Raw genomic sequence first — 26,816 nt, forward strand, 5'->3', positions numbered from 1 at the left:
GACCAGAAGAGGTGGCCATGGTCAGCTTGGACATTTTTCTTTACATGATTGAAAGGAAATGAGTGTTATTTTGTGCTGTTGTGTGCAGCCGTTTCGATATTTAAAAAAATGGTATATGGGTATAAGATTCTAATGGTGACCCTTAAATGCTGATGTATCTTCTGAATACCTTAAAAAATATTGTTTAAAATTGTGTGTGGGCCTATGCATTAGTTAGCTTTTCGTAATTGTCTGCTTTTTTACTAATGTATGAGAATGTGCAGCAATTTCCGCAATTATTTCAGTATAATAAAAAACGATTAACAATGAAACATGTGAGTCTATATAAAGATCAATCACGCAAGCCAAATTTTCAACCACATCAATTTAATTATAAAATAAATATTCAAATGAAATAAAAAAAAAACCTAACACAATAGAAAAGTCACTTATTACATTTTCATAGATTTTCCTTTTTGAAGAACAAAAAGACAAAAAAACAAACATCACCACTTTACATGACTTCTTTCACTGATTCCGTACTTATTGCAGTGTTTAAAAAAAAAGACATCTGTAGTGTGGGCTTATGGGAGATTTGTGTCACTGGGGGACACACAAATGCTTTAGCCCAAAGAAATGTCACAGAAATGTTTGTATATCTCTGAAAATGTTATAACCACATTAGAAGATGAAAACTAACTATAATTTATATTCTTTAATTGGGATTAATACCAAAAAGAACAGTGCTGTAATGTATTGATAACCGTGGTACTGATCTTCCAATTCCTACTGGTGGTTAACCACTTCTTGCTTCAGACAAAGGGATGTGTCTGTGTAACTGAAAAGCTGTTTTTCTCACAGACCTGAATACAGGATTCAGAGATAAAGCCACTTACGAGGCAAATCTGCCTTTTAAACTTAGAATGGAATCAGCAATGATAAGACTCTCTCTATATTAATATTGAACATGTATGATTAACAGTGTATCCCAACCCTTCATAACAACAGAAAAAGACGGAAAGATCCCAGAGAAAACTACTGAATTTTGACAGTTTTATAAATCACATTTAGTAATTTACGCAAAAATGTCTTTGGTCATGCCTTGAGATGTTAAATATTTCTGAAAAATGTTGTTCTTCTTTAGGTCTGAATGTCAATCAAACTCATGTCTGGCCATATTTTACTTTGAAAATAGGTTTGACTGTCCATATCTGATAGATCCAAAAGGCAGATTATGTGACTGAAACCTCTGTCATAAGTCTTATCTTATTTGTATGATTGAAATAGAAAAATACTCTTTTCATAAGGAGCAGTTTGGAACACTATTCTAAAAAAAACACAAGGGGGAGACATTTCATTGTTGCTCGCACAAAACGGCTGCAACATTCTCTGCTATGAATCCAGGATTCTTGGAGATTGTTTGAACAAAATTTTCTCTGCATTAATAAATATAGGCTCTTAAGATGTGTTACAACCTTTAAATACCTAAGACATATCCATAACACAATAACTGACACTGTGATATAAGAGAGAAGTTGTTGATCTGTTGGGTTCTACATTGCACTGGCTCCCAGGCGTGTCCATCGCGTCAGTTGTGTTACAGCAGTGGTTCCACTGATCAAAACAAACTTCCTGTTTAAGCTTATCATTATTAATGCTCTACCCGTCAGCAGGAGGGCGTGTCGGCAACACCACCCAGCAGTTTGAGTCTCTGGCTGCAGACACAGTGTTAGTGAATGAGCGGAGGACACCCTGGATGCTGTCACTGGGTTGGAAATAAATTATAAGCCGCACTGCAACAGGAGGTTTGGTTTGCCACAACAGTTACCTGCGTGGGATCTGGCACCTGAAAATCACAGGGAGAAAAAAAAAAACATTGAAGTTTGGGTTTTTCACATCTATCTTTAAATTTCTCCTCCCAAAATGATTCAAGATTCCTTTATTCTGACAAGACAAGTATACCATACAAGAACACATGAACTTCTGTTGCATCTGTCTTGAGATGCTAAACAATTGATCTTATGTAAAAAAGGATTAGATCGAAAATGCCATCACCTGTCACATTGTTTTGTTTTTTGCCTCTCCTTTCTCTTCCTTCCTCTTCCTCTTTGCCTTCTACTGAAAGAGGAACATAACATTATTCAGTTAGGCTTTCTGGGAGGTATCTCTGACATGGATTTTATTATTCTTTTCAAAATCTTCAAATTCGTGTTTTAACAATATAATGTTCTTACCTTTCAACTTTAACAATAGGCTTCTTGATTCTGAGGAACAGGTGTGAAGAATAGAATGAAGATTCAGAAAGATTGTTGTGTAATAATCATTAGCCAACATTGTCTCCTAGAAACTATGAGTAATAACTAATAGCTGTAATAACATTACTCACAACTTTTTTCCCCTACTGATTAAAGTGCCAATACCACAAAATAGTCACAGGAGGGGAGGGAGGGTTGAGTTGGAGGACCACCTTGAGTCCAGGCTTTGCATTTGTCAGATGCTCATGGTCAGACAACAGCATTTGGTCCACTAATGTACATGTTTTATATATTGTGGCAGCATCTGTTTAGTACCAGCCTTTTTTTTGGTAATTCTTTTTTAGCGTGTTAATCAGATAAATCTATGAACTTGTGTTTTGTTAATTCTGGCAAAATATCACATGGATTTAAATGAAATTAGGGCACTTAATAAGCAATAAAGATGGCCGCTGCTTTTGCTAAACAATCTGAATGCGCTTTCTCATACATTTCATTCAAACTGGAGAGCGGTTGATTTTGTAAAGGCCTACACCATTTGGGTGTTCTTGTCATGCCATGCTAATGTCAGACATTGTGTCGAAGTCCTGTAGAAGCCACACTAATTTCAAGTTTAAACATGCTAACTAGCCTAGCAGCTTATAGCTACATTACGTGTTCATTGTGACTAATCATATAGTATGCATCCACAAACGTATTTCTTGTTTTCTTACCTACATTCACATGTCCGATGCTCCACAAAGGTCATCTCTACATATTCCTGGTCTGGCTCTGATGGCCTGATTTTCAACAGCTGATTGATCAAACAAGTTATCATTGTCAAGAGAAGTCATTGCAGTACAGTAGATCACACACACTGAATGAGATTCACAACATCACACTTTTGTGGCACATGTGCTTGGCTATACCTGCATGGTGACATTTGTTGTTTGAGTGGGATGGCACTCAAGGTTTTCATCTCCACAGCAACCTGCACACCTCACCAGTGGCACACAGGAGGGGCTGTAGATGTGCTCCACCTCTGACGGGTACTCCTGCACCACCTCGACCAGCTTCTCTATGGTCCGACAGAAGCTGCGACCCCACACCTCTTGGAACATCAACAACACTATGGATAAGAGTGGGAGGCTAAGTTTAGTTTAGCATTACTCTAAGAAGACGACATGGGTGGGTTGGAGGTTGAGTGATCTGATGAATAAATATTTGGTTTTCTGTCCACATGTGCATTTCTAACCTACTTTCACAAAGCAAATTATAATTAAGTTGCAACTTATTTTAGTTTGTGTATGTGAAGCTCAATTAGAAACGACAGACGGAAAACATATTTGTGCATCTAGAGGCAAACTGCTCCGTTAATATTGCCAAATGTAAACAGTGTCAGTAGTTTTTCATTATCCCAACAATGACAAATCATGCACACAGAAACATAAAACCAGTTGTGATACGCCACTGTGTATCCTGTTTTCATTTCGGGGTAAAAAGGAATTGTTTGTGTAATGTACAGCTTTCCTGTGGGAGTATATGTGTAAAAGTGTTCCAGTTGCACAGTCTGTGGAGGAGGAACAGGGACCACTATGGCAGAGCAAACAGTGAAGGAAGAGAAAACAAACATTGGAAACATAGCCATGAACAGAGCTCTGCTGGAGCTGGAGCTGGGCTGCCCCGAGGGCACCTCTGGGACTACGGTGACCCCTGAGGTCACCGAATGGAGCCTGACAGCAAAACAGCTGTTTATAAGAGCAGACAGGCTGGGAGGAGACAGAGGGGAAGCAGCTACAGCAGGGGGATGAGGCCATGAACTATAATGTTGTACAGCACAGAGGGCTAGTTCACTGACCAGCTACAGCTCCTTCAGCTGACTGTCTGAGTCATCTACCGGGTCTCGTCAATCTGCGTTCAAACAACACGACATTACACTTTCAAATTACGTGCCATGCGTACGCCAAATTGCAATTTTAGGAGCATATGATACAACTTGCAACACATCTCGAGGGGTTATGGTTAGGAAAAGGGATTGGGAGAGGTTAGAATAGTTGTCTTTGACCCCTCCCAGACCCCTGTCCGATACCTGACCAGCAGACTGACTTGCAACACATCCCAACTGGTTAAGGAAAGTGTGCGCTTCAGCTCGCTATAGAAGTTAGTGGCAGGGATTGGTGTATCATATGCACACAAAATTGCAATTTGGCATATGCATGGCACATCATTTCAAAGTGTAATGTTGTGTTATTTGTACGCAGACTGTGAGACTGGGTTGGACTCATGGTTCTCTTGCTTTTCTGTTGGGTATTCTCAAATCCTCTAAAAGTTTCACTTGCTATTCACTTCTCCTTTAGCAGTGTAAAAAAGTTGGGATATTGTTGTGTAAATTAAAGAGACCCAAAAGAAATGTTTGAATGATTTCAAGTCCAGACATGTCTATGTAAAATAACAGAAATTTCATTGAACTTGCATAATTCAGGATTATATGTCTCAACAGTGCATGACAAATACGAATGAATACAGTTTAAAGGTTTTTTTTTGTCAGGGCCTGGATTACATCATTTTGTTTTTCTCAGTTATGTAGACACAGGTGGCTTGTTTGAGCTACGGTACTGTTTCCTCTCCTATCACTTTTGTCAACAATCTTGCTATTATAAAGTGTTTCAAAACCTAAACAAGACTAAAAGAAGAGTTAAAGATGTAAAAAAAAAAAAAAAAAAGGTTATATTCTTACCTTCTGTTGTACTGTTTATGCTTGACAAGGGTACACTCTGTAAAAAAGGAAAAAGTCTTTCAGAGATGGAAATGTACATGAACAATTCTGGATCACACTCCTCTCAAAAATATCCACCTCATAAAGACAAAAAAATACCTATATCAGTCATTACAGTATTTCCCCTAGTGGTGAAAGCAGGTACCACAGCAAATCAAACCTTCTTGCTTCTGACAGGCAGCAGATCTGGTCTATCATATTCATCATGTTCTTCTGTTGTCCAACTGTTTAGCTTCAAAACCTGCTTCCTGTGGTGTACAATTTATCTCTATATTTATTTTCACATTCATCTTCCCATTCAGTCTCCCCCCTTCGCCACTGTTTCTTGATTTTTTTCCCAGCATCCCCATGATAAACAGAGCACATTTCTCTTTGGCCTGGGAAAACACAAAACCTCTAGCTGACTCCTTCACAGGAAAGAAAAAATACGTTTGATAAAATGTCCCTGAAAAGAAGAACAAGAGTGGCAGATTATAACCTGCTTTGACAAATCTCAGCTCATCAAGTTAGGTGCTGTGTCACACACCTCATGACATTACTGATGCTAGTAAGATTTAACAGAAGATACATGATAGCAAACCAGACTTCCTAAATGACAAAAAGGGTTAGTGAGGATAGTTTCTTTCAGTACAGTGCTACTCTCGGGCCAATCTACCAAATAATGTGATTAAAAAGGAATGTTCTGATTTTTTGATAATGATGCATTCACTGTCATGCAAAAATGTCAGAGGTTTCTGTAAAAGTGTCACAGGGATCAGAGTACTTGGGACAGATCAGTCTTCTCTGCAACACCATGTACTCAGCAACAGATTTGGCATGAAGAGCTTCCAGTCAAACACTCAGGATCAGTCCTCCCTGTGACTGGGGATCCGTTAAGACATCTCCCTTTTCTTTCGAAGTGGTTGGTCATCGGGCTAACATGTACAGCTGTTCCTCTGATGGAAGTGTTGTTCTTGAGGGACCCTTGTTTGGACTGTGTTGTGAAACATACACATTCTGCTTGTTAAAAAGTCACTTCATTTTGAAGCTTATACTTCTTTTCTTCTTCTCTCAAGTGGATAAAATAAATCCTTCCCTAGTGTTAATTGGCCATATGATCGGCCCTCTATCGTGTAGCTGTGCTCATGGGGCCGCTCCACATCACAAGGGATTCTTGGCTCGGGTCAAAAATTGTGGCGAGGTGGGGAGGATTCTGTGACCTCAGCCTTGGGTTAAGCTTGGACATGGCGAAGAAGCAATCATTGGCACCTCCTGTGGTTGAGCAGGGAGGAGTGAGCTGCCCACAAGGAGCTGCCAAATTACGAAAAAGGCTCCATGAGGATTGTCACGTAGCATTTTCTATCTCACTCCCTCCTTGTGCACCGCGAATATTTCTGAGTGATTAATGGATGTTGGGAGGTTACTTTACATCAATGTGCATAAACTTGTCAAGTAAATCCTAGAAGCAGGATTTCTAACTACTCCTCTCAAGGTTTTCTGGGAGCTTTTTACTCCTCAGTGCTGAATGTCATTTTCATTTATTGTTTTTATGATGTGGGTGTAAAGATCTTTGAGAGTTACTGTGATGAAGGGCTGAACAAACACTTGACATGACTTAAACTGGCTTAAAATCTTCTACTTTTTTTTCTATTATTCTGCATTGTGTCCAACATCTGGGTTTAGAAAAAAACTGCTTTGAAGTCATCAAAACTGCTCGAACACAATTCAAACTAAAGGACACATTGTAAAAAGCCAGACTATCTCCTCTCTGCAGAGTTTTACAGAATCAATATAGAACAAACGAAACGATAGCGCTGCTGGTGATGGATTAAAAAATCAAGGGCTTTGTTGGGAAATCCACCCCAAAAAAAACCCTTAAAAGAAAATTGAAACAGCTCTTATTACAGCTTGTTTATAATAATAACCAACGTTGTGGATTTGTAATCGTCGAGTGCTGTTCCCCCAGCCCACTCAGACAAGTTGTTTTCAGCTTCTGACATCTGGTTCTCACAGACCTTTAGCTTAGCAGTGCAGTATATGACTTGTCTTTGACCGCCAGTTTGAATAAGAGGGGTGGGATTGAAACATTTACAGCAGCGAAGGAAAAACAGTTTTTTAGGGGTCACTGCTACACACTATAAAACCAGTCACTTCTGTTTCTGAAGTCTCTGGTGAAAGCTTGTCTGCAGCTCGCTGAGAGTTTGCTCCATCCTTTGGGTCACAACCGAGGACCTGTTGTGTCTCTGGGCTCCTGCTGTCAGGCCAAAGAGGCTCCGGGCCTCATTACTCTCCACTCCCACACAGCTGAACTGCCTCATCTTTAACCTCTTTACTTAACTTCGTCTGTCAAAGGAAGGGCAGCATGTGTAGGGAGCAAAAACAGAACTTGATGGGGACCCAGAATAATGGTCATAAAGGATTTTAAACTCTGAGGGTCATGCTGGGAAGGGGGGCCTGGGTAATTCAACAGCAGGTACTATGGCGAATAGCCAAAAAGATCTGGACAGCAGCCAGGAAACACTGTTTCATAAAGGGACCTTAGACACGTGAAAAAATACTGATCCATTTCATTGTCAGCCCAGCCTAAATATACAGAAACATTTCCCCTGACTAAACGAACAGCAAAATGATGGAGAGACGGTTCATTCTGTCATCTTACCTCCTTTGTTTTATGAAACAATGTCAGCAAGTGAGAAATGTTTTGTTTAGTCTCATGAACACTAATGAAAAAAAAAATCAACATTTTAGGGGTCAAATTGCAATTACAGTTTGTCATGATTGTTATTGATGCACACTATAACAAAGGTGACAATCCATAAAAAATTTAGATGCTTGTTGTAGATGGATTGTTTCAAAAACACAAAATAATTAAAGTAAAATAAGGAAGAATTTGTAGTTTAAAGGTAATCAAAAGTGCTTTGTCTTGGTGCGCGGGCAGTTATTTCACAAGCACCATGTGCAAAGTCTGTGGTCCTTGTTGCAGCAACCGTGGGTTTGAATCTGATCCTTTGCTGCAATTCACTCTCTCCTCCCAACATTTTATGTCTCTCTTCAGCTGTCCTACAAGTCACCCATAAAAAACAAAACAAAACAAAAACACAGCAACTAAACATGTTCGATTACATATGTTAAATTCATTTTGAAGTGGGATTAGGAATGAGCTGCATGCTTGCTGTTTGGTTATCACTGTCATTTACATTTACTCTTGAAAACAGTTTGATGATAAGGGTGATGTATGTAGAGGAGATAGTAGCTAAACAGTTGTTAAAAAAAACAAAGTTGGCAAAGATCCCAGCCATAGACCAGACCAGGTTAACATCTGCAACACAAACTCATGATATAGGTCACGTAGGGGACTGTGTCATGGTTTTGGTCTGCCTGAAGCTTTACTGTGAACACAGGACCACACAGGACAGAAAGCACTAAAGCAGAACAAGTGAATACAAACACTGAGTCAGCTAGACGAGTGAGAAAACAGAGCTACCTCCCTGTCTCACTGATCCTCCTCATCCATCCTTTATCGAGAGCCAGATTCCACGTCATCAACACCATGACCACAACATTCATTCTAAAGCCTCACACAGGGGCCTGCAGGTCGCTGTATCTTTTCTCCACCACTACAAAAAGAAAGCACAGCTCTGTTTTGTATACACTCGGTGGGTGGACCTACAAGGAAAGCGGTGCTATTACAACTCTGACAGTATCCAGCTGGGTCTCTGGGGGTGGCCAGGTCAGGCCTTGTGATCACAAAGCACTGCCAAAACACCAACAGACTTCAACAGAGTGTGTGGTAAATGTGCCACAACAATCTGTTGAGGTAATCTGAGTGAATGGAGCCTTTGAAATCCAGAGTTACTCTGCAGATTAGAGGATCGACACACTTCTGGTTTGTGTGTCACACAGGTTCAAAGCCACAAAGTAGTACACACAAACAACTGAGTAACTGTACAATTTTGAAAATAGTAACAGACCTTAACAATTAAAACGAAGAGAAAACACAATATAGGAAAGACATATTTTGACTAACATGCTCATAGATTGTCTTACTGTGACATAGATAAAAAAAAGTTTGATACCAATGAAGCATGAGTCAACGATTTGCAAGTTAGGTAAGCATGACGTCTAGAAACAAGGGGACAACAGCTAGCCTAGTTCAGTTGAAATAAAATATGCTCAATGCTGTGGTTAGACAGTAGCTAACAAGTTCTTTTTTTTTTTTTTTAATTGAAAAAAATGTTTATTGTCTTTTAGGTTGGTGTTAAATCACTGAAAATGATAATGAAGTGTCATATTTGCTGCAGTTACATTGCTTGCAACCTGGGTAGAGCAGTATGACATTATGACATCTTTAATACAGTCTGCATATGGTCAATAATCACAGATTGGTTTGTTTTCTTGCCGTGTCTTCCAGGAGTCTCTGCTATAGTCATTTTGTCTTTCATGGAAACATTTCAAGAAATGTTGTTGATTTATCTCTGGTTGATTATTAGACTGAAAAGCTGGAGATTTTGGTTGCCTGTGTGGCCTAGTGATTAGCACGCACGCCCCTTAAACAGAGGCTATCGTCCATGGAGCGAAAGGCCCGGATTCTGATCCAACCTGTGGCTCAGCTCCCACTTGTCATTCCCCTCTCTCTCTCTCCCTCTCTCCCTCTCTCTCTCTCTCTCTCTCTCTCCCTGATTTATGATTCTAGCACAGTCTTTAAAAAATAAACATTGCTGAGATTTATTGAGAAGTTTATAAATTGTCTTACAAACATCGTCTAGTGACCAGCAAGAGGTAAAGGTGCGTAAAGATGTTGATTTAGATAAACTACAAAACAACATATTCTCAGTGTAAGTCAGTTATTGCATACACAAACGTCCCCCTCAAGACTCACAAACACACACACATACACACACACACACACAACCACTGAGGGCTATAAACCATGTACTCTGTCCACAAACACACACACACACACACACACACACACACACACACACACACACACACACACACACACACACAATATACACACACACACGACACAGGTCTTGAGATAAGGCTGACCGGTGGTAATTGTGGTCTCTATTACAGTAAACGCTCTTCTCCCTGTGTAAACCACAGTAAATTACATCCAGATGGGAGATTAAAGCTTGCTGAGTAGACGGCAGCCCCAAGCGCCACTGCTCCTCCTCCTCCGCAAGAGGAAGGAGAAATCCATATTTCCTGATTGCGATTGCAACCTTCCCCTGGGTCAGGACATTACAACTAGAGAGAAATACCACAACAATGCAAAAAACAGCCTTATCACTCAGCAGGCCACTGAAAATGTATGGCCTTGCATTTAGACAGCTGAACAAAGAAACGCAGAAAGAAACGGTTTGATCGCTACTGACTGAGATGTATATAAAACAGAGTCTCTTAAATTCTGAGAAAGCTTTACTTGATCTTTGTTGTTGTTTGTTTTATATTTTATAAATGAATATGAAATTCAACCGTAAGTAATGTGACCTCTATACACTAAATAAACAAGAATTTTGAACACAAAACCCAGACACGTGTGTGAAACAGATGGCCACACTCAAGTATTGTTTTGCTGCTGGTAATGATGTTAAGGAAACACCTGTTAAATGTCACATTCTCACACAAACACACACAGACACAAGTGCAAAAGTTTAACTCTGAGACATCGGAAACGAGTTTGGCTACATCTATGTCTTTAAGGAATACGTCCTATTTCATTACAGACTCAAAAGAATTTCATAACCTCACACCAAAGAGGCTTTTCATTTGTATCGTTCACTGAACATTTTTGGAGTTGAGGAGTCAGGTGTTTCTTCGCCGAATCACTGAATAAATTCAGTTCAGGTTTGGTTTTGTTGGTGCAAGATTTGAAGTGCACATTAAATATGCATCATTGTGGGCAGGAGGCAACAAGTACTGCACATTTTGGCACAGTTGCAGTTTAAACACACTCCTACATCCTACAATGAATGGACATGCAGACTGTTTAGGAATGTGGGCAAAATATTGAGTGTTCAGCAGTTATATAGTATTCTTCATCAGACAGTATTAGTGACAAGGTTACAGAGGGTTTACTATTGTTCCAAAGAGCCCGGGTACTTCCACCCTCTTCCATACGGCATGTGTGCACTGTTCAGTTAAAGCAATGAATAACATATTATTTAGATCACATTAATGGAACATTAATCATTCTCAAAGAAATCTTGAAGCCATTTACTGCTGACATTGCTGACATTTATAGTTTATGACTTCATGAATTATTTCGTACTCATCTGTTGATTACACACATTCATGCTTGTACTTGACCTTCACCTACAGTAACATTGTTCTGATTTCAAAGTGTGTGCAGGTTAAACAGTTTGTTTAATCACTCATAATCCAATAAAAGTAAAGATTCCTCTTAATGTGGATGACATTTACCTTATTGTGTCTTGTCTTTCTTTAATACCATATCTACAGTCCTACCTATTTTATGGTTAAGTGGACACAAGCCATGAATGTGATGTTGTTCTTGAATACAATGTTATCCCTCAAACTGAGTAAATGTGAGAATAGAGGAAGAAAAGACAGCATGCAGGACCACAATCATCATCTGCTTTGTATATGCAGTAAATCCCTGAGCAGAAAAAGATGGAACTAACCCTAAGTGAACGTGAATGATTTCATGAGTCACAGCGTCTGATGACAACAGTTGTCAGGGATGAACATCATCATTATCAATTAACACCATGTGGGTAATGAATCGCAAATACAACCTTTTTTTTTAAGTAGCATTTCCAACCACATATATGTCAACACACACATATCTACCAAAAGAGTCTCAATTTGTCAACAAGGCTTAAAAAAGGGCAGCAATTAGTGTCCATTGACAGACAATTTGGCATTAAGCATTGAGTGAAATGAAAAGTAAGAGGAGGACCCAGTATAAGGTTGATGTATCTCACTGTCAGTTTTCTCACAGTTCAGGTTTTCACGTCTTATTTAACCTGCTGAAACTTAAGGGCCCTTGATTTTATCACTCATATTTTTTATGAGCAAGCCATGAGCTGATTATCAGGGTAAGCATAGATGTGGCTATCCCATGCCTTTCTCACACACTCTGAAGTCTGAAATAGCTGCAAACTCTTAGAACAGAGAATCAGGATGGATTTGGGGCTTTTTCCCCTCCAAACTCCAGAGCCCAAGATTCGATGTGTGAATGTCAGTCTGGCTGAAATGGAACTTCTGAATCAGAATCAGCTTTAATGACCAGGTATGTATGTTTAACACTCAAGAAATTTAACTAGTAAAGGAATTCTATAAGATTTTTGCAAAAATCTGGGAATAAATTCCTTTCCAATAGATTTCTTCTTCTGTCTTATAACACATATAAAAACATTTAAATCCAACTTCTGTAGGAAAATGTGTGAGAGCGGCTCAAAGTCTGGGTAGCTGGAATAGTGCCTTATTGGTACTGTATACTTAGGTGAAAATTTGAAAATGCTAACTGTTCCTTTTGGTAGCTTGTGAGGGGTTAAACTAGGGGTTCTTAAGGATTCTGAATCCATTGCAAAAAAAATATTTTTTCCAAAAAATCCACTTCTTAGGGGAAAAATGGCCACGCCCACTTTTACATGTAAATTTACAGTAGCTTTGTATGTTGATATTAATATCTCAAATACTAGTTAAAAAACACAGCACCACATTGTTTAACATCTTAGGGTCCAGGTCTAAGTCTTCTCCACACTGTACTGTTCTTAAAATGGGGATTGGGACCCCTGGGGGCTCGTTAGACACTGACAGTGGGGTCGTAAGATGCTTTCCAATACCCAATACAAAAGTTGAATGATCTAAAATAGCATTTCTTACCCATTATGGTGGAAAATAAAACATTCAAATATTAGCTTAATTTTAACGAATGGTTAAAAAATGGTTAACATGGTTAACAGTGGCAAAGTAATGTTTTTGCTTCCCATAAGTGAAACAATGTGTGTCTGCTGTTCCCATACAATTAAAATGTGACACCTACATAAACTGAGTATCTGTTTAGGATATGTGAATGTCAACACAGTGCTACAGTTTATACATTATATTATATACAGCCTTTTTTATATTACAATGCTGAAATAGAGACAGTGGGGGTTCCCAGTCAGAGTGGGAACCTCTGCTCTACGGCTTCATTGATACAGTTCTTACAAGTCATACGTTTACCATTTAGCTAAGACTGTGCCCAAAGACAGTGCCCCACCTCAGGAGGAAATCAGAGACTGAATGGATGCAAGAGAATGAGTTACTTGGCATTATGTCCGGCTGTCCAATGGCCCATCCACTAACAAGTGTGGCACAAGTCTCTGAATAAGTTCTCAGCTTTGTACTGTTCTGGCACTTTTTCCATTATGGGACTACAAAATACAGTCATGCTAATCATCAGAGAGCAGAACAGCTTTTTGTTAATTCACTGCCAGCCAGACAGTTAGAAAACTGGCCTGAAGTTCAATTCATTAAAATGTTTTTGGCCTGACATGATTTCAGCTTTTTGTCCCCATTTGACATTCAGATCTACTGAGATAAAACAAAGCCATGTTCATGCTGAAAGGAAAGAGCAAAAGATTGTAAACTCTCCTGCCAGTTTTATTTGATGCAGTGCCATGACTTTATGTCAGACCAAGCAGCTTGCAAGTCTCTCAGCTGCAAACTTTTGAAACTAACCATTCAAACGTAATGAAGATTCCTCTTTGGAAAAAAAAACCCATACCATGTGAAACTTCGTTAATGGAAATCTACACTATAAACAATAAAATGAATAAAGATATCATCATTTAGGAGAGAGAAAAGTCCCTGTTAGGGAAACTGGCTTGAAAAGTAAAGTGCGTCTGTAATTACAAGCTTAGTGTGCTTTGCCAAATATAACAGTGAGTCACTTTGCATCAAGCGTTCCAGGCAGAGGGATGCAGTTTGTCACGTTTCATCTTATGAATGAGAAGAGCAGGATAGAGCTCATTCAAAAGGTGTCGAGGGACAATCATTATCGCTCATTAACATACTTTCACTAACTCGATTAAGACCATTACAATGTCACATACTAGCCTATGAATACTCGAAAAAAATTGCATTATTGTTTTTTTTTTTTTAAGAAGTAACTTAGACCGAATTAATTGAGTTAAAGTATTGAAATCGTTATCATTGCTGTACTTTTACATTCAATTGACAGACGTTCGATTCGATATTTCCTTAGTATAAAGTTTCACTTTACATAACTTCCTACCTGTGCAGGTGAGAGCAGCAGATAAAGCGTCACCGCAGTCTGGATGACAAAACCGACTTTCATTTCGTGATGTCTGCGAGTGAAAGACGGTGCTGGTGTCTCCCGATGCGTACAACGAAACAATTCAAACAAAGTCCCAAACAACGCAGACAACAGAAAAGAGATGCTGACCGGGAATTTCCGAGTCATCCGCTCCCGGCTGAGAATGAGAGCAGTCACGTAGCTCCTCTGCGCGCGAGTGTAACCTGATGATGAGGAGTGCGTTTTGTAATGAATCAGGCCCCAGAGGCGTACTGGATTAGAAAAAATACAGTCAAGAAGAAATGGTTTAAAGCTTCAAATTAAAAAGAAGAATTAAAGCACACACGTTGCTTTCAAGTCTGCCATTTTGCCAGAGCATTGTTCCTGAAAAAAAAAAAAAGTTTAAAAAAAAAAAAAACTTTTTAAAAATCCCAAATTCGCTCCCAACACTTCAGTCCTTCTCTGAGCTCCAACCTGCAGGAAAAACACACTTGCCACTAATAGCCCCGGACTACCTTTTCACAGGCTGACCATTTAAATCTCCTCCCCCTGTTCTGTGTCCTCCTCTCTGCTTCATCTGCCTGCACAAATCTCAGCCACTCGTTCTTCTTATTTATGGCCACATTAAGCTGTGACAAAACAGTAATTTATGGGATGCTTTCAATGGTTATCACATAGATAGTGCCACATGCTACTGATGCTGTGTTTCTGAGTTCTAGACTATACAGCACGGTTCAGGTGATTTATGCAGGAGAATACAGAGAAACTCAGTACTGAGTATTTGTGTGTGGGCTATTCAGGCAAGGTAAACATTTAGCGATCCTTTTTCTTTGGTGACATGCATTGTAAACTCATTGCTTGGCTCTGGGATGCACAGAGATTTTCCTCTGACGTTTGAGTCAAGTTTAAAGAGACAAAAAAAAGGAAGATTCCATGACTGTTGACACATAGAGATTATCTTCAGTGTGGGACTTCTGTGTTTGGAGAAAGCCTGGAACGAAAGGATTCCGTGTGGGCTTCCACACATTCCTTTAACACTGTTGAATAGCTGCTCTTGCCTCCTTCTATTGTACAGACCACACTCAGGAGTGTGTAGTTTCTAAACATCTCAGACACTTCAGGCAGAATGAGACATCCCCCATCCCTATTGTGCTGGATAGAGCATCAGAAAGTGCAAACAATCAGGGTTTTGAGAGACATTTCCTCTAATTATGCTGGGCAGCATCATAGTAGTTTTGGGCTAAATTGTATCTCTGCGTGGCAATGATGGATGCTGTGGAAAATTCAGGGAGACGACAGAATGGACGCAAAGCAAACTATATTCTTCTTAGGAACATGACTCTGCAATTACCTCTGTTTTAGCTCTGTTTCTCCAGCTGTGCTATCATAGTCTGGGTGGTGAAAGTTTTATTTTACAACAGTATCAATCTTCTCTTTATTCACTGTCTTGTTATCTTCTTGCAGCAGTTTGTTAATTCTAAGGACCAAAAATTGTTCAAGTTGTTTTCGGCTTCTAAGAGAGCAAACACTTTTAACCTGAAGCCAAAGTTAAACTGCAGTGAACTGATTTAGTTCAAGTATTGTTCTTTTTTTTCTCCTTTTTTTTTTTTAAAGTGAAGAAAGCTAAACGTGGCGCTAACAAAAGTGAACAGGCCGCAATGGCACAAAAGAATTCGGTTTGGTGAAGCAGGCTTTGCATACAAATAGCAGGACATTTCAGAGCATAAACTGCAATAACAAACGATGTACAGCAAACAACCCATAAAGCCAGAAAAAAAAAAAAAAACAGCAGTAAAGCACAACATATCAAGCCACCACAACAGATTTGTGTCAGTGTGTGTGAAGTTGCATTCTTTCTAAATGGGCTACAAACTGCAGCTAATTGCTACAAGTGTTGCTGTGCGGAACAGCCAGAGCTGATTGCTGCCCATCCTCTAACCGTCTGCTCAGTGATCTATCTGTGTTTTTTTTAGTGCCAAATGAGAGCACACCAAATGTTTTCACCATTAATCCATGCTGACAAGCGACAAGACAAGTAGACTGGCTTGACTGATAGTGATATTCCAGAGGACGATGGATAGCTGTTGCCATATTATGAAAAACCTTGAAGCTGCTCAGTGACTTTTGCAATATCCTCAAAGTTGAATATCAGTAGCCATGAGTCATAACATAGAAAAGGACCTCTGTATCATGTCAAAGCTTAAATTAAAGCTCTCGCCATTTACTGTAACTTCCTAAATCAAGTCTTAAAAGCACTAGTGTTAGGGGTCTGCATTCTGCCTCTGTAGATAGATGTGATCTTGTTTATTGCTGATGAGAAAAAGACTTATTTCAAGTTTCAAGATTATACAAATCCACAAATACAAAAACTGAGCCAAATGAATGAGCCCTTGCCGTATGCAGTCTCTTGATATTGTGATGTCCTGTTTCTGTCAGGAACTGGAGAGCTAAAGTATGCACATTTTCCTTCTTTTCTGTTGACCCATCATTTCCCAAATTGCTGAAAAAAAGGTAAACGGATGAACAACATTGATGCTGTCCATTCATCATTGTTGGAGCAGCCTCCACAGTGGGGCCCTCAAGGGGAAGGTAGGAGCAGGAGAGCCCCTCGCTGTGAGGACCTCAGGATAGTTAGAGCCCTAGAGGTGAGAAAGGTATTTCTTGTCTGTGTGCTATGATTTAAATCAGTGGATTACGACTAAAAACATAAAAACAAGCTACAAGCTAAAGTAATAAAATATCATTGAGCAGACAACTTGAGCAGGGGGGAGATGATGTAATATGATTTTGGTCACGATGGACCACCTGGATAGCCGACCCAAACAGGATACGACAATTTTTAACACCAGACCCTTACTTCCTGCCATTAATTAAACAGGACATGCTATGAATCTCTTCTTCCTGCACTGACTGTATTATTGTAAAGAAAACTATATTTAAATAAGTGGTAAATAGGAAGTGCTCCAGCCATGAGTAACACGCTGCTTACGGTTGGCTAAGGTGATTTCTATTACATCACAACAAGTTCTTTCATTTAAAACATGTCGAATCCTGTTTACACTTCCACACCACGTTGACGTGGTCTGTTTTTGTTGCAGCCTTTTTTTGTTTCAAGGTTCAGGTGTCATCCTGTTTTCATGCTCAGTCTGCATATGTTTGCATTGTTTCATTCTGTAGGAAGCAAGTTAGCATGTTAACAGACAATTACAAGTTATTTTAGTCTCAATGTATCATGAATCAGTCACTGCAGAACTCTCCAGATACGTTTTATCTGTATGCAGCTGTCTTGGAAATCACAATGGCAGTCAGTTTTATTAGAAGTAGGCTACTAAAGTATTGCTTTATTATGTCACAAAAAATATTCCCAGTTCTTCTGTTTATTTTGAAGAGCAATTTCTAGCAAACCATATGCCATTTATGGGTTGTTGTTGTTGTTGTTGTTGTTGTTGTTGTTGTTGTAGCTTTGCAGTCTTGTATCCTACAGCTTTGACTTTCTGTGAAATAACCAAATACCAAAGATTGCATGAAGTAAGAATGAAGTTAGAGCAAAACAATGGCTAGCGTAGCATAGCCCTTGGGTCTCCAAAAGATTGGTTGCGAGTAACTTTCACTATAGGTCTCCAAGAGGTTCGTAGACTGTGTAACCTAAGTGCTTGAATCCCCCCCCCCCCCCCTTTAATTCAGGGAATCACATAGATGTCCCACCCCTCATGTATAAAATTACAATATAGATGTATCAGCTGTATGGTTTGTAAACAAGATCTGTCTTTAACTTTACCTATCACAGCAACTTACATTGAGAGGTCCGGTCAGTTTTGCTGTATGTTGAGTTTATGTGTTTAGCAGCCAAACAGGCCCCCTCCCAAATGCTGAGAAAACATGCTATTTTCACAATTAAGGGGAAGAAGTTTTTTTAATGTATGTAAAGGACAGGTATCTGTGCCTTATCTGAGGTAATATAGAGTGTCACACTAAAGTCCACAGTATCATTGCATGAGAATAGGTGAACATCCCAACAAAGCAAAAGAAGCCATTCAGCGGCAGCAGTGAAGAAGGGGGTCATTCGGGTTCATAAAAGTGAGACGGAAATAATATCCACTATGACTGATGTAAAGCTTGGTGCTAACACAGCGCCACATTGAGTGTCTGTGCTTCTTGCATATGCAGTGTTGCAGCTGGAGTGGGACATGACATTTCATACTGTTTAAAACAAAGAGTTAGTCTCAGTGATATCACTTGTTGGTTTCTGAAGCCCAATTTTGAAGCCCGTCAATAGGGGTCCCAACGCTGAAAATACTGTCTCAACGAAACTTTCCATCAAAAATACTAACAGACAAAGAGGTGCATCTGCTGTCAAAATCCACATTTTATTCTGGGGTGTGTATGGGACTTTCGGGGTTTTGGAGACAGCTGTGTGTATCAATTTGTTTTTTTTCCTATGTTATGTGAATAAGCAAAAGCAATGTGATGCACTTAAAACTCATCCACTTTCATGTTTTTCAAAGTATGACTAAGATGAAAAAAGATTGGAGACCCCTAGGCCTAATCTACAAAAGACTGAAACAATGAAGGGAAAGACCTGCTCTGTCAAAAGTTCAAACATATTCTATCAGCCTACAATGAAGCTCTGTTAGTATTGATTTTGTTACTTTAAACATACAGATTATAGTAAGAGATGTTTTGGCTAAATGTGTGCCAAAGCTATTTTTGTGAAAAGAACAGATGAGTGGATAGTTGTTAAGGCACATGGGCTACAACGTCCTTTTTAAACCACAAATTGTGTATTTAACATTTCAGTTTGGATTATGCTGAAGTGTTTATTGGTGAGCTTTAGAGGTGTTGGTATGCTGATTTCCCCTTCTTAAATTCTTTAAGATAAGCTAAACTAATCACCTGCTGACTCAAGCCCCTTACTTAGCGTACGGATGTCGGTGGTATCAATTTTCAAGTTTCAAATTACAAGAGAAAATATAAAGCCATATTGTGTTTTTGAGAGCAGATGTAGTCACCTAATTGTTTTGCTAACAATAACATACAGACGAGTTAAACTCTTACTAACATCCCAGACAAACAGACAGGAGATAGTTCAAAGATTTCTAATGCCCATAAAAAACTGAGTGAGGGGATCTGGAGCACAGCAGCTGCAGCTCTTCGAGAGGAAGCACAGTGTTTGTCTAAGATATAATTTCATCACCTCTACAAGCATGCAGTTGGTAATACACTGTAGAGAAAGAAAAGCAACACTGAGAGTGAGTTATCATGGCTACAAGTACTTGTTTCTTGTGTCATTTCTGGTTGTAAAAGCCGTTAGCTTTATAAATGAAGAGCAAGTAGTGTAAATTGTGCTGAAGTGGTCCACAGTCAGAGAGCAGGTTATAACTCAGGCCTGTGGTGATACTCTAAACTCCATTAAGAGGTCCCACATGTGGAGCACATTCTCAAGTTCATGGGTGGACGCTGTTGGTGGTGGTTCAGCCTAAGCCATTAAACAGACAAATGAGATGTTTTTAACATCTCTCTCATGTTCAAACATTTTCATTAAATTATAAAAACATGATCATGTCAAAAATGTAAATAAAATGTACATTTATGCAATCCCCAGCAGGTGTACTGAAGCAATCCTCGGATAACTCTGTAAACACAAACCCTTGAACACTAGTGGATGTTTTTCAGTTTTCTGACATGTTAGCCAAAGAGGTAAAGGAGGTTGACACTAATGGAATAAACCTTTTAATAGTAAATGTTTGCTCTGAGATTGATTGGAAGCTGGCTTGGACATTTAAGTAAACATGAGCTCAATCAGGCAGCGAGATTTGTTGGACAGTAATCGCTCCTCAGTGCTGTTGTTTATTTTTATTTTTTGTGTAAGAAAAAAAGCTCACATTTGTTTATCCTCCCTCAGGAACTATATGTAAGACTTTTAAAAGGTTTTCTCAGAAAACATTAGCATTAGCATCAGCCACAGTCACAAAGTGAGTCCAATATATAGTTACTAACAGAAGCACATGAACAAAAAAGCATTACACTTAAACTTACCACTGAGCTCAAATGAATGTTTTTGTAGCAATGAACTTAAATTTTAATGGCTGTCTTTGCAATGGTGCACGAAACAAACCACATTAAAGGATTACACCAATACTTTAAAAACAGTATAATTTAAGGCTGAGAGTTAGAAGAGAAGATCAATACTACACTAGTAATTGTTGGGTTGACATGAGTAACCATATGGTTAGCCGAGCTTAGCTTAGCAATAAGGGAAAACTGCTAGACTTGTGCAAAGGTTACAAAATCCATCTATCAATGTTTTTGAGCACGTTTTCTCAATTATACTATGGATTGTTTGCTCTGGAATCATGGACCAATTTGTTTCAATGCTACATAATTACCTCAAGTTTGGGCTGTATTTACACAGGGATATTTACAGGTAGACCAAAAGTGATGATGCACGAGTGCTCTTTAATTGGTCAGAATTTCTTGTGGGAAGCCCCCTGAAAGTAAATAAAGACAAATTGACTCCTGCTTTGCTGTGGCTGCTCCAAAGCCTCTTTCCAATTTCAAAATGGTCAGACAACGACATGGTTTTATGTTGGTTCTGGTCATTGGTTTAAAGATGTTTACATTCATCACTGTAGGCAAATGATACAGTTTGAAAATGAAGTGCAACTGTGGCTCCAAAATAATATGTTGATGTACTAGAGTCACTGAAGGTGCTTCACAGTTCAGCAAAAGGTACATGTTATTCATCCTAAACCACAACCTACTGATGATTTATATTGTAATCCGACCAAATCTCTATGAGCAACTGCATCTCCTATCAAGTCCACGTCTGTCCACAATTTATCGTGCTGCTGTTAGGGTAGTGAAAGCCAAAATGCACTGCGCAACTGGCTGCCTGAGCTTGTTTCATCCAAAAAAAAAGAAGAATGCTTCCTGCAATTAGGTCATATTGCTGTGGGTTCATGTTCTTACTATAAAGGAACCAAACCAGAATCAGGAAAAAACGGTCTTGGTATGGTTGTTTTGTCTGCTCCAGGGTTCGATTGACAGCTTTAATATGAAAGAACAACACAAACTTAACAAACGGACCCGTGTTTGTATCAACTGAATCGCAGTCGAGGTGTGAAAACGGCCTTTGAAAAATATAACTGACTCAAGGATTCTATGCTCAAAATGTCAAACGTTTAGATCCAGGTCTTCTTAAACCCACAAAGACACATCTTCATAGGCAGAGATATGATGGTGAAATAGGCTATGGTCTTTCAGAGGACGAGCCCTGAAAGGAAGAGCACAGAAGTAGGCCATGGCTCAAACAAGTGTTAGGTGAAGTTCATCTGTGTTCAAGTGTTTACACAAACTGCAGCCAAGCAAAATTGTGTGTGGAGATTTATTTATTTGTAGGGAAATGTATTTACTCAAATGACTATAGGTTGTAGAACAAAGAACAAGAAAAATGGGAGCAGGGCAGGGAGCAGGTGGGTGGAGGTCAAAGAGCAAGGGAAAGTTAATAACTTGAAATAATAAATAATAGAGCCAACTGATGGGAATTTGGCAGCAGCGCCGTTCATGACAATCTGTCAGCTAACATTGGTCCTGAAAAGCTCCTCATTGCTTGATGGCTACTGTCCACTTCCTGGGACAAGAGAGATCATTACCTCACACATTGTGCATGTTTGTTCTCCTTTGTACTTCTGCAATGAAGTGTCAGGACTTGAGGTGTTGCTTGGAAAAAAAACACCTTTATATAAAGTCAAAGGAAATGCAGCAGAAAAAAGATTTTTGATCATTTATATTATAACCTTAAAGAAGTTTAATTCATCACGTCCTTGCTGAGAGAGATGCCTGTTAAGCCCTTTTCTTTTTATTTTGTGATTAGAGCCCGTCACACAGAAAATTCACAAACAACCGATTATTTCCACTATAACTTTTAACAACACCACACACAATTTCGCTGTATGCTGATGATACCACTTGGTCTTCCTTCGTCTTATTATAATTATTTTCTTCTTGTTTTTTTTTTCACTACAATATGCTGGTATTGTTTTCCGAGTGCTGTACCGGTTTACATTTATAAACAATAAAAAGTTGTTCGCAAGAAAACTAATATTATAACTTGAATCTATGAGTTGAGAATTGGTTTTCTCTGACAAATCAGTTTCTGTTTGCAAAGGAAACATTTTAGCTACACTGGCAGAAGCTACAGTTTCCATTACCCGAAAAGAGAAAATAATCAAATAAATACACAGTTTCCAGGATGCTGCTGCTGCTGAGTCTGTGAGAAATAAGGAGCAGTCAGAGGGGGTTATTTTCTAGCTCTGCAGTTGCTTTTGTCAAAGCAAAGAAACAAACCCTTGACCAATCAACTATTAGCCAAAAAACATTTGTTTCTTACAGGTTCAGTGATTGAATGTCAGTGGAATTCAAGTCCAAATAAAATCTGACCACTGATGTTGATCTTCAAGTCTTTCACAGCTCTAACTTTACACCATAAGACCCTTTCAATTTCCTCATTACATTTACAGAGATTTCACTAATGCAGCGTACTTGGCTAAAGGATCTGCAGCAGAGCCGAGACTCTTACTGTGACTGTTTTCCAGTATGTCTCTGATGTAGAACAGGACATTAACCCCGTCTGTAAAACTGTGCTATCAAACATGATTATAGGCATGATAACCTTGAAACAATCAAAACTGCCTTATAGTGAATGCGTTTTACCTTTTTAATGATCAGCTTTGGAAATGATCAAGGGCTAGTGTTTGACATTTCCCGCAGTAACAATAACAAAGGCAGAACATGGGTCATGTCTGGGAGCAGATCAGGCATCGTGGGGCTTAGAAAGTGTTGTGATAAGCTTTGAACCATCGTAGAACGATCTGGTGTTGAATGAATACAGACCTCGAACAGGTTCCCAACACACCCAAAGCTCTGAACCAGTGAAAATGTGCAGCACTAATCAGGAGAAAATAAACAGACCAGCACCCCCCGGCATTGTGCTAACAAGAGGAATGATGGCAGGATGGCAGGATGGTGAGGCCTAAACATCATGAAACACTGACAGTTAAGTTTTATTTCCTGAATTATAAGAATTTCTGAATTTCCAACAAAGTAAGACCAGCTGCATGTGGAGGCAGCGGTCACATTTTTTAAATAACCGCTGTGTGTTTTGGGGGTGCTTTGCAGGTTCACCCACTCAAATGGGTTCCTCTGGATTAAAGCCAACAAAGCCTAAGGGAGCCTGCCTACAAATGGAGAGCCTCGGAGGAGCCGGCATGCTCTGTCTGGGGGAGTCCATCCTAATCTCAAGGATCGAGGGAATTTTCCCATCGAGATGAGAAGCAGATGTCTCTCTGCTTCTGTCTCGCCCTTGTGCTGCTGCACCAACTCTGTTTCAGTCAGACCTGGCCCTCTATCCCTCAAGGGACAGGGGGAGGAACATGAGCACCATGGGAAGGGTGGCGGTCCCCTAGCCGGATCACATGACCAAGGAGAAACTACATTAAGTACAGAGCTGTGAGCTCATGGAGCCGGTCCAAGATCTCCCAACTTTCTCATGGAAAAACACAAACAACATTCGATAACAACGTCATGTTTGGGCTATTCCCACTTCAGATGAAGCAGTTTTAGTAACTGTCTTTTAAAAGTCAACTCAGGATACCCTTTTGTACTCAGTGTTGATGTAGGTTGTGACCCCTGACTTGTGGCAAAAGTATCAGAACAGAGACACTGTTCAACTTGTCCTATCCTCATCAAGCCCCTGAATTTCACAATAAATCTTCAGACTCTTAAGCTCGTCTTCCTGCACCTGCAGCTCCTCAAAGGTCCTGGATTCATATTCCCTAGAGCCCAAGCCCTTGACTCCTGTGGCTCAGTTCTGACGTGCATACTCTGGCTCTCAGTGTAAACACACAGAGACCAACTGTGGGCCAGTCAACGAGTGTTTGGTGGTGTACAGTAAACAGATAGATAGGAGGAGGAACAGGAGCTCTTAGAAGAGATGAGACTTATTGACTTTCCTGAGGTGGGAGAGTAAAGGAATGGAGACATGCAGGCTTATATGGAAGCCTGTTTATTGTCCATGTTGCTCTGCCATCAGCCAATATAAATTGTTTGGTTTGAGACTATCGAGGAAACTTTGATCTAGAACAGCCTAATGATCATTCCTCAACCAAATCAAATACTGACTCACATTTAACCACAAGTCATGAGCTGGTTACTGAAACCCTCAAAGGGTGTTTGATACTGCTACTTACCTGTGTCTGTTGTCCAAGACAATAAACAAATAGATGTTATTGATATTTTGACAAGTAAAATAATAACTGGAATAGATAAAAGACCTCTTAATTTTGAAAAAGCATGTACATGTACAAAAGCTGCAATTTGACATTAGCTAGACTGATGTTAAAATGATGCTACAATCTTTTAGCATTTCTGCAACATTCAAACTCTGTAACCTAAGGTTCATGAACATTATAGTAGGTAGGCATCTAAAAAAACCTGAGAAACTATTTTAAATCTTAGCCCATAGATTGAATTGTAAGTTTCTGTAATATGTCTTCATAGTTGGTGTTTGAATTGTGCATCACTGCAAAAAATTACACAACAAACTATCCAATCTATCCAACAAACTAGCGCAATCCAATCATAGAACTATTCACATGGCAGCTCGACCTCTGTTAAGACATTAAACATCATATTTGCAAATGAATATTGGTCTTCGCCCTAATTTTTGTGGATGTTTAATTTATACATTTATCTTCCACCAACTTTGACTGATACAAGCTGGAGTGTACACTATTGTGTTCAGTTTTGCATTTGTAAAAGATAGAGATCAACCTTTATCTGAACCTGACTTTTTTTGTTAGAGTGTGTTACAGTTATTTGTTCTTTAGAACACCAGAAACATCTGGGCGTTACACAAACAAGGTTCAGAGTTATAAGCTCGAGACCCCATTAGCAATCCTTATCGTCTTGATAACATTCCTCTAAACAGCTCACCTCTCTCTTCCCCAAACATGAGTCTCCCAAATCTCTTTGGAAATGAACATATTTTAAATATTTTCATGAGACTTTAATCCCTTTGCAGTGAGAAGTGCCAAATATTGATGTCAATTAAAACCACACCAATCAAATCTAGAAAATGTGGATGATAAACTCTGCATAGCTGTACTAATGTTATAATGAGCAAAGCAGAATGCACATTTGAGGGTGAAGTCTGAGTCATGGTAAAAAGGTTACTGGGAAAGATTAGTGAGTCTGGCGGTGTTAATAAGGCTATGTTTACATTCAGCGGCTCCGTGTTTAAGCAGACCTGAATGACCTGGGATTAACGGGAGGCTAGTGGTGGCTCGGTGATGGACACACACAAGCACACCAAGCACACCAAACACCCCCCCCCCACACACACACACACACACACACACACACACACACACACACACCAATAAAAAAGTGGTGCCAATAAGGGTTTGATGGCTGTGTGTGTGTGTGTGTGTATATATATATATATATATATATATATATATATATATATATATATATATATATATATGAGATGCTTTATTCTTTTCTTAGTATACATTTAAAATTAGGTTTGTTTTTGTATGAAATGTGTTTTTCCCTCTAAGTTAATTTAGTGCGAAGCTTTAGCTTTAGCTTTGTCATATCTCGCCACAGGAGTCGAGAAGGAAGTTTTATGTAAACGGCAGTGTCGTTATGTTGTACAGAGCCGTGAGGTCCTCTTTTAAAAGAAAGGAAAAATATCTTAGATGATAATATAAACGAGGGAGAGGATATCCTAATTTGTCACACATTTATCCAGGAGTTTGACAATCATTATCTGTCTTTGTTCCTGTGATCAGAGGAGAGTCACACTCTTTTGTTTACACCTGAACCTGTATTCTCCCAACACACAAAAGCGAGCACTTAGCACTGACCTAATCCATCATTCTGACATATTTTGGAACTGAACAATTGCCACTCTGCTCTAATGTTCCTCTGTCTAACCTTGGGGGTGCCTCCACTCACACACCACTACACCTGTGTGTAAAGAAACACCAGCCCACAGGCACCTGTGCAGCCGGCACGCCACAGATGGAGAGATTAATCACATAGTGGATGAATGCTGGTGATTAATGGGAAACCGTGACAGTGTGGTCATAACAGGCAGAAATGTATATGCGGGATGGCCTGAAGACTAAATGCTACGACAGGAGACTAAATGGGCCATTATTTGGAATGTAACACTAGGACTCAAACTAAAGGGGGGTTCCCCTGACTTTAAAGGAGCAGTCCCACATGAACAGCCTTTGATGGTGCAGTCACAAACAATTCCCCCCCCTTGACTTCTTAATGTTGTTCCCCTACTCTTCTTATTCTTCCTGAGAGGACATTCCCACAGTGAGAACACAATGAATCTATGTCCCTTATGTCATGACTACGTCCACTGTGGCAGCGGACGTACTCAGCAGCTTTACGGCTCTTGCTGAAAGGGGTAGGAGAGGGGGTTGAGGGGTAACGGGATTACCTTCCCAAGGGACCCCTCTTAGCTTTCAAAAGTCCTCTATAACTGATAAACTCTGAC

The 26,816-nt window shown here is 39.5% G+C and overlaps 1 protein-coding gene across 3 annotated transcripts; it reads right to left on the reverse strand.

Annotated features, from left to right (window-relative positions):
• Positions 1–360: 360 nt before the first annotated feature.
• pgfb (placental growth factor b) lies at positions 361–14,707 on the reverse strand. 3 transcript variants are annotated; one of them, XM_079369465.1, is made up of 7 exons: positions 14,219–14,707; positions 4,948–4,984; positions 3,140–3,339; positions 2,945–3,024; positions 2,214–2,243; positions 2,035–2,094; positions 361–1,825 (listed from the first exon to the last, which is right to left on the reverse strand). In XM_079369465.1, exons 1-7 carry the CDS (start codon positions 14,405–14,407, stop codon positions 1,804–1,806), a joined length of 618 nt encoding a protein of 205 aa, XP_079225591.1. In that variant the 5' UTR covers positions 14,408–14,707; the 3' UTR covers positions 361–1,803. The 3 variants fall into 3 exon arrangements, 2 of the variants coding, with proteins under 2 accessions (XP_079225591.1, XP_079225590.1); XM_079369464.1 differs by having other exon boundaries at positions 2,035–2,097; XR_013781306.1 differs by having other exon boundaries at positions 1,794–1,825; positions 2,035–2,097; positions 2,949–3,024.
• Positions 14,708–26,816: the final 12,109 nt, after the last annotated feature.

This window comes from Symphodus melops (assembly GCF_947650265.1).
Source record: "Symphodus melops genome assembly, chromosome: 19".
Taxonomy (NCBI): Eukaryota; Metazoa; Chordata; class Actinopteri; order Labriformes; family Labridae; genus Symphodus; species Symphodus melops.